At 43.9% G+C, this 17,045-nt stretch overlaps 1 protein-coding gene across 7 annotated transcripts; it reads right to left on the reverse strand.

Moving 5' to 3' along the window:
* Nucleotides 1-2,300: 2,300 nt before the first annotated feature.
* On the reverse strand, nucleotides 2,301-16,485 carry Actr8 (actin related protein 8). Of its 7 annotated transcripts, none has more exons than XM_051204726.1 (13): nucleotides 16,303-16,484; nucleotides 12,205-12,375; nucleotides 10,840-10,950; nucleotides 8,960-9,064; nucleotides 8,544-8,717; nucleotides 7,958-8,051; nucleotides 7,630-7,762; nucleotides 7,072-7,225; nucleotides 6,281-6,376; nucleotides 5,504-5,644; nucleotides 4,493-4,757; nucleotides 3,660-3,823; nucleotides 2,301-2,547 (listed from the first exon to the last, which is right to left on the reverse strand). In XM_051204726.1, exons 1-13 carry the CDS (start codon nucleotides 16,423-16,425, stop codon nucleotides 2,404-2,406), a joined length of 1,875 nt encoding a protein of 624 aa, XP_051060683.1. In that variant the 5' UTR covers nucleotides 16,426-16,484; the 3' UTR covers nucleotides 2,301-2,403. The 7 variants fall into 7 exon arrangements, with proteins under 7 accessions (XP_051060683.1, XP_051060690.1, XP_051060689.1 ...); XM_051204733.1 differs by having other exon boundaries at nucleotides 12,205-12,338; nucleotides 16,303-16,440; XM_051204732.1 differs by having other exon boundaries at nucleotides 16,298-16,440.
* Between the last annotated feature and the right edge of the window lie 560 nt (nucleotides 16,486-17,045).

Genomic DNA, 17,045 nt, shown 5'->3' on the forward strand with positions numbered 1-17,045 from the left:
GAAGAAGCTTTTTCTTAATGTAGAAACCATAGAAATGTATGTATATTGGCATATTATTTGCTTATTAAGGCTTCATATAGCATAATAAATCGTTTTGTAATGTGATCCAGTTTCAGGTAGCTGACTGTTAAAATGTTTATAACTAGAGGCTGGGTATGGGTGGCACATGCCTTTAATCTCAGTGCATAGAGGCAGAAAAAATCTCTTGAGTTCAATTAGGCTGGTCTACACAGTTCCAGAAGAGCTTTTAAGAAACATTTTTAATTCTGGGTAGGTGTGTGAGCCTGCACATGGGTTATGTACACGTGAGTGTTCACTCAGAAGAGGGCAAAGGCATCAAATTCTCTAGAGCTGGAGTTACAGATGGTTGTGAGCTGCCTGACTTGTGCTGGGAACTGAACTCAGACCTTCTGGAAGAGCAGCAAGTGCTCTTTAACAATGGCTCTCTCTCTCTGTTGTTTTCAATCATAGTGCTCTGGAGGGATGCAGGCTTGCATACTATTCTCAAAAGTCATGTTTTGGGGTTGTGGCTGGCTTAGTGGCAGAGAATTTGCATATGATGTACAAAGGCCTGGGTTCAATATACAACAATATAAAATGCAAGCAAGCAAAAAAAAAAAAAAAAAAAAAAAAAAGGCCACATTATGCATTCTAACATGTATCTTATGAATAAAATAAAAACCAAAAGATGCATGAAGTGCAAACTCCCTGCATCTAGCTTCATGAGCAGGTACTTTGTGATGACTGAGGCAGTGCCTAGAGTGGCGAGGCTCAGTTACTTGTCGAGACAGATGTCAGATGCTTTACAAACATGCTGATAATGGAAGATGGAAAACCGGGACCAAAAACCAACTTCTCTTAATCAACATCTACCACTGTAAGTGACACTCATGTGGAGGATGTTGACAACAGATACATTATGCTTCTGAAAGCATGGGGCTGATTATAAACTCTGTTCCAACAGCCCAAAAACATAAAAATCACATTCTATAAGTTAGGTCAAAAACAAAAACAAATCCTAAACATCCAAATAGTATTGCCAGGTTAACCCCTTGCTTTATCAGTAGACCCTTCTTGGTCCTAACCTCCATCATGGACCCTCTTGGTCTTAACCACTGAGTTTTACCTGGTGACTTTTACAGTCCCAGCAGTTCCCCCATCTTAGATGTCTACACTGCATGCACATCTCCAGGTCTCTACTTTTATCTATCTACCCACCCTCCCCAAGCCAATTCTGGTGACAGAGATGGCAGGAGCAGATACCTAATAGCAGGCTTAAGGATTTTTGCTCTATCTGCTCTGCCTTTCTTGAGCCACGGCCCCAGATAGTGCTCCCTGACCGCCCTTGTCTGCACCATGTCCTTTCTTTCTCTTGCTATAGCTCTGAGGCTTCCTAGACCATCAGTGGTATGGCTGGCTATATTTAGTTTAACTTTTCTCCAGTGTCCACAGATTAAAGTCAGCTGATCATACTGAACTCCAAAAGTGTTTATTTGGTTCTCCAGGAAAAGGCAAACTAGAGGCTTAAAGATGAAGTTAGTTATGAATAATAGCAGCCACCTACTTTACCTGTACAATGCAGGCTAACAACTCTAACTTTTTTTTTTTTTTTTTAGGGAGAGTGTTTGTGTAAGTCCTGACTGTCCTGGAACTTGCTCTGTAGACCAGGCTAGCCTTGAACTCATGGAGATCAGCTTGCCTCTGCCTCCTGAGTGCTGGGATTAAAGATGTGCTACATTCTTAAATCCTGTTTGTTTTAGCTTTAAGAAGGGAACAGGTCTCTTTTTCAGGTGCCGTGTTGTTCCTTTCTCCAAGCCTATAAAAAACAGTAACAAAACCAGTCAGCCTAGCCTTTAAATCCTTAAATCCTTGCCTCAGGAAACCTAGCTGTGAACTGGTACTTTGTAAATCCAACTTTGTTAACAAAAAATTCTAAAACTCTGTAATCTAACAATAACTGTCTCTGTTTCTCTCTCCACACACACACACACCCACACCCACACACAGCGGATAGAGAAGAAACAAAGAAAGAACTTAGATATTCCAAGAGTAGAACCAGACAGACCACTTTAGAGCTAAGCCACTGCTAGAGAAAAGGGCAAACACCACAGCTGATGACTGCAGTCACACAGCACCGTGTGTGGCTGCACCAAGATCGAAGGCTGACAGCAAGGCTTCCCATCAGGGAGGGTGGGGTGAGGTGGGGAAAGGTGTCAGTCCAAAACCTTGAAAAAAAGGTTAAGAGAGTGAGTTTATATTTGCTCACAATTAGAACTTCAAACCAGTGTCATACTTTGACATAAAGTTGAATTCATTTAATTCTAGGAAAATTAAGCTTAAAGTCAATAAATTAAAATACATATATTCTTTACGTATTTATGTCCAGAGACTTGGTTTTGGTCTTCACCACACAAAAGCAGCCCGCTCTCGTAACATTCGGACACCAAAGCGTTGCCATTCTCGCTGATAAATCCACAGTTCCTGAGTGGTGTCTAAGCACGCCAATACTGCCCCTCCTTTCCATGCAATCAGCCGGGGATCCATGTCCTGACAAAAGACAAAGTTATTTCAGCAAAGGCAGGAAGACACATGCCATCATTTTCTGTAAGTGGGGTTGGGACCCCCTGCTCATTCAACAGCGAGCAAACCAGGTTTTACTTATGTGTGAAACAACAAAAAACATGCTGGGGTGGCCCTCAGATGCAGAGCATCTGCCTAACATGTATAAAGGCTCTGGGTTCAATTCCCAGGACCACCTCCACTAGTACCCATCTCTGCCACACCTAATGAGAATTTCTCAGCTTTTAATACTGAAGATGCCATTCTTCACTATTCCACAAACAAGCTCTGTAGGCAGGCACATGAAGTACCAGCAAAGGAAGGATACATCCAAGACCTTTCCCTGCAAAGAAAACATATCAGAACACCTGCTAGGGGTTCCAAATACAGACAGGACCTATTCTTAACTCCCAGCTTTGTGTTCTTTTTCAAATAGTTCAAGCCAAAGAAGAGTTCCTTGAAGATCTCCAGTCCAAGGACCACAAACAGCTCCTTACTATGATGAGAGAGGGGAGAGGGGGGAGGGGGAGAGAGAGAGAGGGAGGGAGAGGGGGAGGGGAGAGGGAGGGAGAGAGAGAGGGGGGGGGTGCAGTCTGGTCAGGGCAAGAGAGAACCAACCATCTCATGACCCACCTACAGTTTCTGTAAGGTCAAGGCAAAACAGAGCAGGAACCAGAAAAAGCCAGTCTCAATGCCATAAATGTGCCAGTATACTCAAAAAAAAAAAAAAAAAAAAAAAAAAAAAAAAAAATAAAGGCAAGAGATGGCTCAGGGGTTGTTAACCATTCTTTCAGAGGTTCTGGGTTGGGTTCCCAGCACCATAACCACCTATTTCCAGGGGATCTGAACTCCTCTTCTGGCCTCTACAGGCACCATGTACACATATGAGCACATACACACATAGAGACAAAATAATTAAACACATAACATAAAACCAATCTTAAAAGACAAAAACACCAAACCAAAAGAAATGAAACCCTGAGTGCAGAACTGCCATTATTTATGATCCGAGATTTCACCCTCCACGTGCATTATAATCAGATGTAACCAGGACTGCTTTCATTTCAATACTGTACAACCTGCAACACGAAACAACACACCTTAGGTCTTGTGATCACATCTACATTTTCAATGATTCGCCTGAATGAAGGTGGCATCTTGTTGAGAATTCTGTGCTGGAGAAATTCTTGAGCTTTATGGAACATCAAACCGCCTCCCACAACCAGGATAGAGCTGTACATCTTCTTCTTAGTATCATCAGATGCTGAAAGATAGTGATATCATGCCACTTACCCACCTAGATGGCCAAGTCACTCTGTCACCTGGACAACCTAATAGCCTCAAGTACCTCCTCCCAATCCACCTTTCAACACTGCAAACAGGACCTGTTGCTCACCTCCCATTCCACTACTCCTAGAATTAGAAACAAACTTTTCAGGAGGCCTGTGGGGGCTCCTGTGTGGTGTGGAACCTAAATTGCCTCTGGCGTTATTCTGGCTAACCACATTAGGTTTGCAGGCTTCATCAGCCCAAAAGACCTCCATCATTTAAATATTAACCCTCCAATCATCCCTCACATCTTTCATATGATTCAAGAAAGCCACTCCTAACTCCTCCAGAGAAGGACAAATTTCTTAATGTAATATAATCAGAAACTCAGTTGGGACTCCGGTTCAATCTCGCACCCACCAGAGTTGTAACTTCATGGTCTGTGTGATAGTCTCCTCGCTAGCAGTAGGCTACATGGCAGTGCAAGTGCTACGGGGCCAGGACCAACTGCCCTGCATCACTGTGCTCCCCGCAGAGCAAGGCAAGGGTGGAGGAGGAGGAGATGGATGGCTTTTGAAAAGAACGCTGCCCTGCACAACCAAGACTGAACCAGTCACTAATGCCACCATACTTCACTGTCTACAGGTACTTGGAGCATGCTTACAGCAACAGTCTACGCTGTGCAGGATGGCCTTATCAAGACCCAGGGCTTTGCCTTCAAACAGGGAGATAGCAGTTTTCCTGGACATCAGTGCAGTGAGGGCCTCCTCAGAGTCATTGCCAGCCATCAAACAGTCTCCCTGGGAAGAAGCCAAATCTACTTCCTGGGGATGAAGTCTTTCTGGAAGATCGGAGGATTGGCCACGGAGATCCCCCTCAAATCCAATGGGTTTGGATGCGGACTTCCGGTCAGCAGTAGCTTTTGCAGACTGTAAACAAGTTAAGACAAAACAGCAGACTGAGCACAAGAGACACTGCTGGTGCTCTCCAGTGACTCTACCCCTTCTATTTACTCAGAGCAGCACAAGCAAAAGCTGCCATGATCCACAGCCCTAGACTTGTACCCCAGTAGCCTGGGCACACAGGTGAGGATGACCTGGACACGTGGGCCTGAAATATCTGAATGGGATTCACAGGCCTAGCTGTTACAGAATCCTTATTTTCACATCCAATCTACCTCTTCTCCTCTAGGACAGAACAAAGATGAGCAAGTTTTCAACCCCTGGCCTCCATAACGAGCTGCTGACAGCCACCAGCAGCTAAGAACTATAGTTTATGTCCACAAGAAGACACCGGGTTACTGTGTCCCACCAAATAAATAATTCAGCTGTATGCTTATACTGACTTCTTATATTAAGTACAGAATAATTAAAATTTTAAATATTTGCCAAAAATACTGCTAGATAAATATTCAAAAGTAGATAACATAAGTAAATAATACATGACAAAGGCAAATGTCTTTTAAACACTTGACTGGAATTCAGAAAACAAACTAGCATCTGCTGAATGAAGAAATTTCTCAGTCAGATTTTGGATCAAGACTTCATTTTGTATGCAGTTCTGAAAACAGTACCAGGTTGGTCTGCTGATGCTGTACTGATCACTGGGACCTGTGCATTCTGGGTAAAGTTCTCCTGTGTGAGGAAATGACTCTCCCACCAGAGCTGCTGTGCACCTGTTCCTGCTTGCTCTGTGTGGCCAGCAGGTAATGCTCGTCGTGCGGGTCCTCAGGGTCTCCCTGGGATCTGTGCTGCAAAGTCGTCATTTTCTGTCCCACGATCCCAAAAGTTGCTGGGTAAAACAGCGCCATCGGAGCCTGGGTATAAAAAGAGAGAGCTTAGGGACAGATGATGTCTCCCAGGAAACCGTGGAGCTTCATTCTTCCCCAGACAAAAGCCACAACCAGGTGTTCCATGTCACCTTGGGCACTGTCCCTTCTGGGAAAGGGATTGCACAACAGACCAGAGAGGTCATCACTCAACTGCAGGAATAGCACAACACCATGAGGGATATTCAAGTCACATGCAAAGTGAGTGCCTTACAATCTGCTTTATGATTTCCTAGCAAGACCAGTGTCCATCTAAAAACCACCATGTTCTGAATAATAAACGAATAGCCTGGGGGCTAGAGAGATGGCTCAGTGGTTAAGAATATTCTTAGCAGAGGACCTGAGTTCTGTTCTCAGCATCGACACTGGCAGCTCACACCCTGTAACTCCAGCTCTTCTGGACTCTGGGCACCTGCGCACACACATGCACATACCCATACAGATATACACATTTACACCTAATTAAACACAATATTTAAAAAAGAGGGGAAATCTCTTCTAATCCGTATCCTAACAGGGGCTACGTTGGCTTGGGGACTAATAGGCATTCTGACCTCATACATTCACAGTTCTTTCAGCTTCACTGAACCAGGGATGGCTTTCTTTCTACACCTGCCTGGTTACCTGGAGCTTTTCATCTCCTAATCGAAACTGATAAAGCAGGGCAGGAGAATCTGGATGCCGAATCTGAAACTCATGGTCTTGAAGCCCAGAGATGTCCTGGTTCCAGGAAAAGATGCTGTCAGTAAGAATGTAAGTAAACGCCTCAAATTATGCATTGTATAAAGCCCACACATAAAATGGCTACCCCCAACTCAGAGCTGCTTACTATAAACTTCCTAAGAGTTCAACCGTACTTTGTTTCTCTGATTAATTTCTGAAATCTCTGTCATTTGTAACTTTTTGTTTTACTCATTACTGATAGACATCAGTATACATAAGGACTCAATAAGAATATGTCTTCAATAGCTGGGGATATTTTAGTTTTTTGTTTTTTTGTTTCCCAAGTTTTATAAGATTCATAATTGTACCAGTTTAAAACTGAAGCAATTCACACAGCAATGAAGGATTAAATGCTGATAATTCACAATATAAAAGTGCACAAAGTCACATTTAATTAAACATCTGCACCTATCTCCTTACAGGTTATATTCATTTCCCCTCAGCCGTTACCTTCATCCTTTGGTAAGATGGTCAGACCCCCACAGGCAGTATCTGCCTATCTCTCTTTACAGAGTGGGAGACAGGCTTCACCACCCTGACGATGTCCAAGAGTGAGCTAACACAGCTAAAGGGCTTCAGCTTCCAGGCTTTGTCAGTTTAGGTGAACAGCATGAGATTGGTTTTGAGTCCCTTTTAAGTATCTTATATTTTTCCTAAACCCAAACTAATCAGCCATATTAACCTGTTCCTACCTGGTCTAAATGACAAAATGTTTCTTTCAGGTGTTGCAAGAGGAGGCAATCCATTTTATTTGTTAACTGACATTCTCTGTAAGGGAACCCCGCTCGTTGCATGAGCCAGTAAAAACACCTTGACACATCAGAGCCCCCATATGCCAGACAAAGCCTAAAGTCAAAAGAAGGGAAGATGGTTAATTTGTCAGTTGACAAGCTACACACCATGTTTTGAGAAATTATATATGATAAGGAAAGCTGATATGCAAAACTCTAGAGCATTTAGATCTGAAAAAAATCTTGTTCGTTTTGATGAGACTTGCTTAATAAAGTTTGCTGTAAGGACATAAAGCTAACTTGGACAACACATACTATGGCTCTCAGAACTACTACCATAGGTTTAAAAACTCCCTAAGGGCAAGGTCATCTGCATCAGTTTAGCCTTGCTAGAACTTATACCCCCAGTTTTGCCAGACTCCTATGCAGACTTCATCTCATAGATAATTTCTGGCCTGTGATGATTTCAACAGACTGATGGGAGAGAAATTAGGAAGAGACACCTCCTAAGAGCCTTACCGTGTGTTCCGATGAGATACCCCATCTTCCACACAGCACACGCTTGTTTTCTGGTCCCCAACATCAACCACACAGGTGCTGCTTAAGCCACTCCCAAATGTAGCACACACAGACTCCTGATGGACCACAATCCCTGACATTAAAAAGAGGTAGTGTCAACAACCTGATGCACAGCAACAGACACCATGAAACAGATGATCAACTCAATTTAGGAGCCCAGAAATCTGTGGGCAAGCACCAAAGGAGCACCAGTCCTTTCAGAACACACATTTAACTGTGTCACTGAAAAAGAATTGCATAGGGGGTTTAGCTGGAATCTCAGGCATACCTGAAAAGCCCATCTTCATCAGAATCATATGCACGAGCTCTTTCACATGTTGCTTGTTATAGATATCAGGGATTAATAAGATGCACCTATAATACTGGAGGGGAAAAAACCAGTGAAAAGCAGAAAAAAGTATGAATATTCATCTAGTCATGCCCCATCCCATAATACTACCCGAATTGAGGCTTCTCTGCAGAGAAGCAGCAGCTGTGGCCACAAGCCCTGAGCAGACTCTCAGACCCCTGTGCTGTCTTGCGTCTTGGTTTTAGGAAGAAAACAGAAAGAACTAAATTTCCCTCAACTCCTCAGAATCACTTTGAACTTGTGGTATGGATTAATATTTCTGAGTGAAGTACAAAGAAAAAGCACAGACGTGAACAAGCTTATGGCTTCAGAACAGTACTCAGAGACCAAAGAAACAGTAAGGGGAGAGAAACCACTGGAGGAGAATTAAAGAAAAAAGAGATCTCCATTGCCCAAAAGTAAAGAATGTTTCCAGGGTGCTATATCACACAAAACCCACTAATGTGTACGTGTAAATCATCAAGAATCTTAAAGTCAACCCAAAGAACTGGGAATCTTCCCTCACCTTTAAATCTTTCAGTGGGATTTCCAAATACTTTTGTATTGCATGAGACCATATCACTTCAATGTCTGCCAGGACAGCTGTCAGGGAGCCCCCAGGGCCTGGGTGGATATTCAACTGACCCCTTCTAATAGGCCAGTGAATATTATAACAGTCCAGTGGGTTAACATATAAGGCCTAGGAAAGGAAGAAGTGCATCGTTAGAACTGTCTCTAAGGGTTTGCTGGACTCACACTCAAAACTCCAAGGCCAGGAGTGAGTATTTTCTGAATGCTCTAGATCCTGAGCATGGAGAATCTAACAACCCAAAGTGTCAGTGTAAATATCTGGTCCTCCAAAACAAGATCAAGGAGTGTTAGGAAATAAGCGTGAACCTCAGGACTATCAGTAGTTTTCTTTCCATTGTTAAACTTTCTTACCTCTTCTCCCACCAAATACTCAGGCTGGTGAGATGTGTTTGTCCATTTGTTTCCAGAACAGTGATCTAGAATGGCAGGTCGCATCTGCTTGTTATAGGAGCGTGCCTAAGATGAGAAATCAGAAAAGGAGCTGAATTTCCACAGTCAGAGGGCAGTGTAAGACTCCCCCAGCCCCCCCTCAGAAACTGAAACACATGGAGAAGTACTAACTGGTCCTCCCCCTCCCTCCATCCCTCTCTTTCTCCTTGGAAACTCTACCTTGTGTTTGCAAAATGCCACAGCAAAATGCCACACCCTCACACAGATAGCAGTGGATCTGAAGGACCACAGTGGAGCTGAAACCTTCTGACGGCATACCCATAGGACATGGGACATAGCTTCACTTGTATGGTGATGCTCATGTAGGCAAGCAGCCAGCGAGCCACACAACAGTGCAGCATACACAACCACACACGATGTACGACACTGACTGAAATAAGGAAGCAGGCTTCTGGAGCAGATGCCCAGGAACTGACAGACACACATTATTGCCCATCAAGGCTTTCCCCTGGGACAACACAGTGATGATATTGGTGATCTTGAAACTGTGGGCCTGGGAGGGTGTGTGTGTGTTTTAGTTTTTAACAAAAACTTTAAAAGTGAAAAAAAAAATTCAAATTTATAGAGTATGGATATAAAGAAAACCTTTTTATAGATCCATAATGCTTGCTACTCACACCAATATGTTTAAGTGTTAGTAAGCAAAAGTGAAGCTGTAACACACGGTGCATCTTTTGCATGCTGAGGTCAGGTGTGTGCCTTGTCTCACACACAGCTAAGGATGCCTTGTGCTGCTGAACGTCTTGGTGGGATAAGGTCAACATCACAATGGACATAAAACTCCTGCTGGGATGCTGACCATCAAGCATTGTTGGTGCTGTGGGTAAAACATGTCTCTCACACCAAACAATAAACACATCAGTTGTAGTTGCCCATTTCTAAGAACATTTAGGTATTCCCTTCCACTCCCTCAAATCTTAACTCCTATAGTATTAGTTTAAATGGTTTTTCAGGATTCAATTCTTTGAATATGCATTCTTTTCCAACATATTAAACAAACAAAGCCCTTCACCTCCCCAAAAAAGTTGAAATACTTTAAAGTTTGTAAATTATTGAAAACATTAAAAAAATTAAACAGTGTACAGTGTTTATGAAGTCTACAGTAGCAGACAAAAATGTCCTATCCCTTCACAAGTCCTCACTACTCTTTTACTGACTAACCTGGGGCAGCTTCTAGTCACTCACAGGGAAGTACCCTGTGCTGCACACTGGGGCTTTACTGTTTTTACTGTTTACTTGCATGTATGTATGTGTACCCTATACCTGCCTGATGCCCTCAGAAGCCAGAAAAAGGCATCAGATCCCTTGGAACTGCAGTTACTGATGGTTTTTGAGCCACCACATCGGTATTGGGAACCAAACATGGTTCTTAACCACTGAACTAACTCTCCAGTCCTTACTGTATTTTATCCCCCTTGAGACAGGGTTTCTCTGTATAACAGCTGGATGTCCTAGCACTCCCTTTATAGACCAGGCTGGCCTCAAATTCAGAGATCAGCACCCAGTGCTGCGACGAAAGGTGTGTGCCCTACTGTATTTTTTGATGTTTAGACACACAAACATCTTTATGGTAAAACTGCCTATAGTATTCAGCATCATGACATACTATACACACTGGAGCAATGGGCTGCACCATATGTAGAACCTAGGTGTGCAGAAGATACAGTTATCAGTTTTCTGTCATAGATGCCACTGTAAGGACAACAAACTCCTCCAGGGTTATACGATACATCCCCTTGTTAAGCAATTATGATTAAATTTGAAGGAAACGTTGACTGAACCTGTTCTGGTGACACAGGAATTCTTCTTGTACCATTTGACATCTTTTTAGACCATATTGCCTGGTCCACCATTTTAAGGCCATTTTGTCTTTGTTCATTACTTTCAGGTTTCTAAAGAGAAAAATGAAAGATGATCAGTATAAATATTTAGTGAAAAGAGAAAACAATAAGGCATGATACTAACGTAATCCATCAAAGGGTAGATTCTATCTCTGTCAACAAGTAGCATTTCTTTAATCTTTGTTTGTTTAGACATGATAACCCTAAGAATTCCAGAGCTGGGTCATGTCAGCATCCAAGTACTGGAGATGCTAAGAGACTGAAGGATCTGGAGTTCAAGGTCAGCCTGGGCTATAAGGGCAGATCCTATTTCAAAAATCAAACAAAATGTCAAATAAAACCCTGACCAAAGCCTATTGTTTGAGAAACACTATAACCTCAGGTGCCTTGTGACTGATACACATTTTTAGCACTATTCAAATACAGATTTCTAGGGATGCAAGGACAGCCTGGTCTATATGGTGAGTAACACATAAGCTGGGGCTACACTGTAGGACCCTATCTCAAACAAAACAAAACAAAACAACAAAACAAAACAGTATTTCAGAGACTCTTGCCTTTCAAGATGGCTCAGTGGTTAAGAGCACATATTGCTTTTCCTGAGGACCTGAGTTCGACTCCCAAAACCCACTTCTGGCTCACAACTGTCTGTAACTCCAGTTCCAGGAGATCTCACACTTCTGACCTCTGTGGGCACTTGCATTCATGTGCAAACTGCCCCCACACATACTCATAATTAAAATAATGAAAATAAATCTTAAAAATCAGACTCTTCATACATCTATATGATGCTTACCTTTATGATTCTGTAACAGTATCACATTCCTTTATATATTTTCGATAAATGAAGTGTTTCAAGCTACTATAATACTGTGAATTATTCTTTTGTGGGTGGCACCATTCCTCAGGCAGTGAGCCTGAACTGTCCAAGAGTGAAGAAAGTGAGCTACCACAGGTGAGAGTGCATGCACCTGTCTCTCAGTTGGCTCTCAACTGGGGATGTACCCAGCTGCTTCATGTTCCTGCTGCCCTGACCTTACCCACAATGATGGGCTATAATCTAAATTTGTGACCGAAATAAACCCTTTCTCTCTCAGTTGTTTTGTTAGGGTATTTTATCACAGCAACAGGAAATGAAACTAACTCCAATGAAAATTATACTTGCAAACCTGAATGATATTATTTCAAAGATGCACAACTCTGACGATGTTTATTCAAGATTCCCAGGTACACTTGGGTACTTAAGCCCTCCCCAGGAAACCACCCTAGGCTGTCCCCACCCCCAGTTGCTCCTTTCTGTCTTACATTTAGTCCTTCCCTTAGGAGCCAGTTGTCCTTGTACAGGGGCTGCCCTTGTTGTTTGTGTCTTCGTGCAATGACGTGGGGAATGCTGGCAGGAAGTGTATCTGTGGCTCGACCAATTCTTAAAGTTGTTGAACCTGGATGTATGACAACAATAAAGTTGCTCTGGATTTGCTGCAGACATAAAAAAAAAAAGGTGAATTTAGTAACACATATGCTAATAGGTTAACTAACACACAGGTAACACAGTATATGATTGATGTTTCCTGTAAAGACTATGTTGTAGTTAGAGCTACTACAGCTGTGATGAAGGGTCATGACAAAACCAATTTGGAGAAAAAAAGGTTTATTTGGCTGACACCTCCGTATTGTATCTCTGTTCATCATCAAATGAAGTCAAGACAGGAACTCAAATAAGGGCAGCAACCTGGAATCAGGAACTGATGATACAGAGGCTATGGAGAGGTGCTGCTTACTGACTTGGTCAACCTGTCTTCTTACAGACTCCAGAACTAGCCCAGGAATGGCCCCACTCACAATTGGCTGGCCTTCACACATCAATCACTAACTAAGAAAATGCTCTACAGGCTTGCCTACATCCTTTTTTTGGAGACAGGGTTTTTCTGTAGCTTTTGGAGGCTGTCCTGTAACTCACTCTGTAGACCAGGCTGAAACTCAGAGAGATCCTCCTGCCTCCGCCTCCACCTCCCAAGTGCTGGGATTAAAAGCATGTACCACCACCATCTGGTTATATCCCAATCTTATAGAGGCATTTTCTTAATTGAGGTTCCCTCCTCTCTCATGTCAGAGTTGTCAAGTTGACATAAAAATTAGGCAGTATAGACCATTAGGCTGAAAAGCATAAAAATAATTTAATAAAGGGTTGAGAAATATCCTATTACACAGGCTCTTGTGAATGTAAATTCTTTTGTGTTCACTTGAGCTGATTTTACAGTACACACTTCAATGAATTATCTGAATGAAAGCAAAATGTGCAAATTAACACATAATTATTGAGCATTTAAATGCAAGAAAATGTGGGCAGAATGGTAGCCAGGACCAAGTCTCTACCTCCAGAGAACTTTCTGTTTATTAAGAAATACAAGTGAATAAAGAGGAGAGTGGAACGTGTAACTAAGACATCTGTGAATAGCAGAGGAAAGAGCTTAAGCCTTCCCTACAGATTTTGAGACTGAGAAGCTCCAGCAGGCCTAGGAATTGGCTAATTAAAAGAGCTCCTGGGAGCTGGGCTTTGGTGGTGCACACCTTTGATTCCAGCACTCAGGAGGCAGAGGCAGGCAGATCTCTGTGAGTTCAAGGCCAGTCTGGTCTACAGAGCGAGTTCCAGGACAGGCTCCAAAGCAATACAGAGAAACCCTGTCTCGAAAAACAAAAACAAAAAAGAACTCCTGGGGTGAGCCAGGTTTGCTTGAAGAGTTCAGGGAAGAAAATAATGTAAGCATAGAATTACTGTTTCCCCAAATTGGAAACTAAAGCTTTACTTGGAAACTAAAGCTTTACTCATCAAAGTGTTTGGGTCACCACGTGTGCTACTGACCTCATCTGGCAAGAGCCTGGGGTTAAAAGTCAGAGTCTACAACTCAGTACCAGTGCAGCACAAATCCGAAAGACAGAGGGAATAGGTCTGTAATTCTTGCAGGAGAGAATTCAAGCTCCCTTAGGAACGAACATGTCTGCCCCCAAACTTGTTGAGGCATGCCATTTCAGCAGAGAGTAAGAGAAGGACAGACTTTGGCAATGCCCCTGAAAGCAGAGGATCTGAAATGAAGGGACAGATGGCTCAATAGTGAAGAGCGGGTGCTGCTCTTGCAGAGAAACAGAGTTTGCTTCCCAGTACCATGTCAGGCATCTCAATACCAGTTACTCCAACTTTAGGACTGTGATGCCCTCTTTTGGACTCATAGGTACCTGCACTCACATGCGCACACACCATCCTTATCCCCTTCCCTGCCACATGGATATACTTTTTTAGAATAATTCTCCCCTCCCCAACCCCCAAGACAGGGCTTCTCTGTGTATTCCTGGATGTCCTGGAACTCACTCTGTAGACCAGGCTGGCTTCAAACCCACAGAGATTGGCCTGTGTCTGCCTCCCCAGGGCTGTATGGGATCAAAGGTGTGCACCACCATGCCCCATCTAATTTTTTTTTTTAAAGCTTCTATTAGAGAGAAAGAAAATAAAATTATCTATTGACAACCACAATCCCAGCCAACTCCTTGTACCTCCTTCACCCTGCCCTAGCTGTGTGTTTTCTTTCAAAGCATTTCTGTGGCTTACACATGCTATAAAGCCTGAACCTTCCTCAATCAAGACCTTGCCTAACTCTAGAGCTATTGCCCTCTCAGTCTATTTAATCCTCGAAACCTAGATTTTCTTTCTTTTAAAGACAGAGTCTAACTGTGTAGCCAGGGCTGAACTAAAAATCACGGTTCCACTCCCCAAGTATACACTGCATGGTGTTGGCATCACTGTGCTATGGTGGACATCTGCTCCATTGACTGGGGACACCTGGTCATCCTCGAAGACCCTCAAGCAGTACTACAAGGATCACAAAAATATAGAGAATACAGTTTTCTGAAGTATAGACAATTATTATTTTTTAGTAATTGCATTTTTCAACGTATTAGGAAAGAAACCTAGCAGTACATTCCACACATTATTTCCTGAATATTATTACTAAAACTAAGACTGAGAAAAGTCAGAGATGCACAGATGCCACAGAAGGTATGGAAAAGTCAAAGGGTGTGACACCCTCACTAGAGTATAGAAAATGGACCAAGCCCTAGCTAGATTCACTGATCTGCTACAAATTCAGCCTGTCACTTGCTCTAATGAAGCTCCTACCTCACCAAGTTCTTGTGAGGATGCCAGAGTCAACCATGTAGCTTGGATGCTGCAGTGGTGGCATCTAGGTAATGCTAACTGTTCAATCTGAAACCCAATATAAAATCGTAAACTTAAACTTAGTTAATACAGTAAGATTAAAAAAAAAAAAAAATCAACCCCCCTCCTCGGCAACACTTTGTAACTCAACTGAATGGCTCTCAAGTGTGAACTCTGGCAAAGAAAACGATGTGTTACAATGCCAAAAGGTTGGGCACATCCATGAGTCGAGTAGCATCCCAAATCAAAGTTCTCCACTACCTTCAATGAAGACTAGGCTACCGGCTTGTGTGCATGCTGAAAAGGTCTGCAGCCTTTCTTAATTCTAAATGGCTGTCTCCAGTCCTTTACATCCTCTCTAGGCCCACGTCTCTCAGGTAGTTAGTTCTCCATCCTCACTTTGCCTAGTTTTCTAACCTTCTGTAAATGTCTAGCTGCCTGAGACTTCTGCACTCTCCCTGGCTAACAGTTCATCCTTGTCAAGGCTGGAGGAAATACATCGTGTCCACTACCTCTCTCGGTCCTCTGAACCGGCTCATCCCGCATCACATTGCCCGTTTCACAGTGGTCCTACCAGTTAGGTCACTTAACCCAGGCATGGGCTCCGAAATCCCTTGCATTTTACCCCTCTACACCTATTTCTTCTGGGAGCTGTGCTCTGCCCTGGCCCGTTTCCCTATGGGGGTGTGTCTTCTCATCTGTGAGCCCCGGTGAACGAGAGAGCTTGTGTGCCATGCTACTCTAGATACATTTTCTGACTTGAACGTGCTCTTGTTTTTGTCACACACAAGCTCTCAACGTCGACTCACGCAAAGGCTGCCTTTCCCCTGCAGTCAAGTGGTTAGTGACTTCCACTGTCCGAGACTGGCGAACAAAGGAGCAGGATAAAGCCACAGCCATCCCCGAGCAAGCGTCGGCTGAGGTCCCCGAGGGCCCGGCCGGGGCTAAACCGGTGCATCTCACAGGCCCAGAGGCTGCGCAACGCGGGTGTGGCGCGCGCTCTGCCGCCAGGCGTTGTTGTGCGCCTCCCGCTCGCTCGGCGCCGGGCACCAGGGATCCCGGATCCTTCCGTTCACGCCGGCTCCCCGGCGTGCCAGCGGCGGAGTCCGCGCTCGGCACCCGGCACCCCGGCCTCGCCAGCGGCGGAGCCCGCGCTGGCCACCCTCAAACCAAGCCCCCCGCCGCCTGCACCTCACCTCCTGCAGCGACTCGGGCACCGACGCCGGCACGATGGGTCGCTTCACGCCCCGCTGCTCCTTCTCCTTCTCCCCGCCCTTCTCCTTGCCGTTCTCCGCGTCCCCCTTCTCGGCCTGGGTCATCGCCACCGCAGCCCACCACCACAACCAGCGTCGGGGCTCCGGAACGCCGCCCGCACGGAAGTCAGAGAAGAGCCACCGCGCAGGCGCAGCTTCCTGGTTGCCCACAGTCAAGATGGCTGCCACGGGCGTCGCCGCTAGAGAATTATGGGAGCTAGGGATTGTCAGGGTTGTAGCTTAGTTTTTCCATTGTTTTTTGGTGATGGTGGGCACAGAACCCAGGGACATATGAATGGTGAGCACGATCCTTTTACCTGTGAGCTACATCCTCAGTGTAATAATTTTATTTATTCATTTATTAACTTTTTTATATTTGCTTTTTCTTTCTTATTTTTTATTTTTTTGGTGGTTTTTTGAGACTGGGTTTCTCTGTAGCTTTGGAGCCTGTCCCGGAACTTGCTCTGTAGACCAGGCTGGCCTCAAACTCAGAGATTTGCCTGCTTTTGCCTCCCAAGTGCTAAAATCAAAGGCATGAGCCACCAACACCTGGCTACTTTTGCTTTTTAAACTTTATTTTTTAGACAGGGTCTCCCTATTTATCTCTGGCTAGACTGGAACTTGCCATACAAACCAGAAATTAAAGGTGTGTGCTGTCTCATCTAACCCTAATAAATTTTGAGCTC

Source organism: Phodopus roborovskii, unplaced genomic scaffold, assembly GCF_943737965.1.
Source record: "Phodopus roborovskii unplaced genomic scaffold, PHOROB, whole genome shotgun sequence".
In the NCBI taxonomy this organism is placed as follows: Eukaryota; Metazoa; Chordata; class Mammalia; order Rodentia; family Cricetidae; genus Phodopus; species Phodopus roborovskii.

Bases quoted from the DNA above. Each gene is read 5' to 3' on its own strand.
- Actr8 (XM_051204726.1), bottom strand. From the start codon at position 16,425: ATGACCCAGGCCGAGAAGGGGGACGCGGAGAACGGCAAGGAGAAGGGC. The intron at 8,052-8,543 runs GTGAGGGAAGAT...TTTCCCCTCCAG, and splicing joins TCCCACTGAAAGATTTAAAG to TATTATAGGTGCATCTTATT. The intron at 3,824-4,492 runs GTAAGCATGCTC...ACTATCTTTCAG, and splicing joins GCACAGCGTAGACTGTTGCT to CATCTGATGATACTAAGAAG.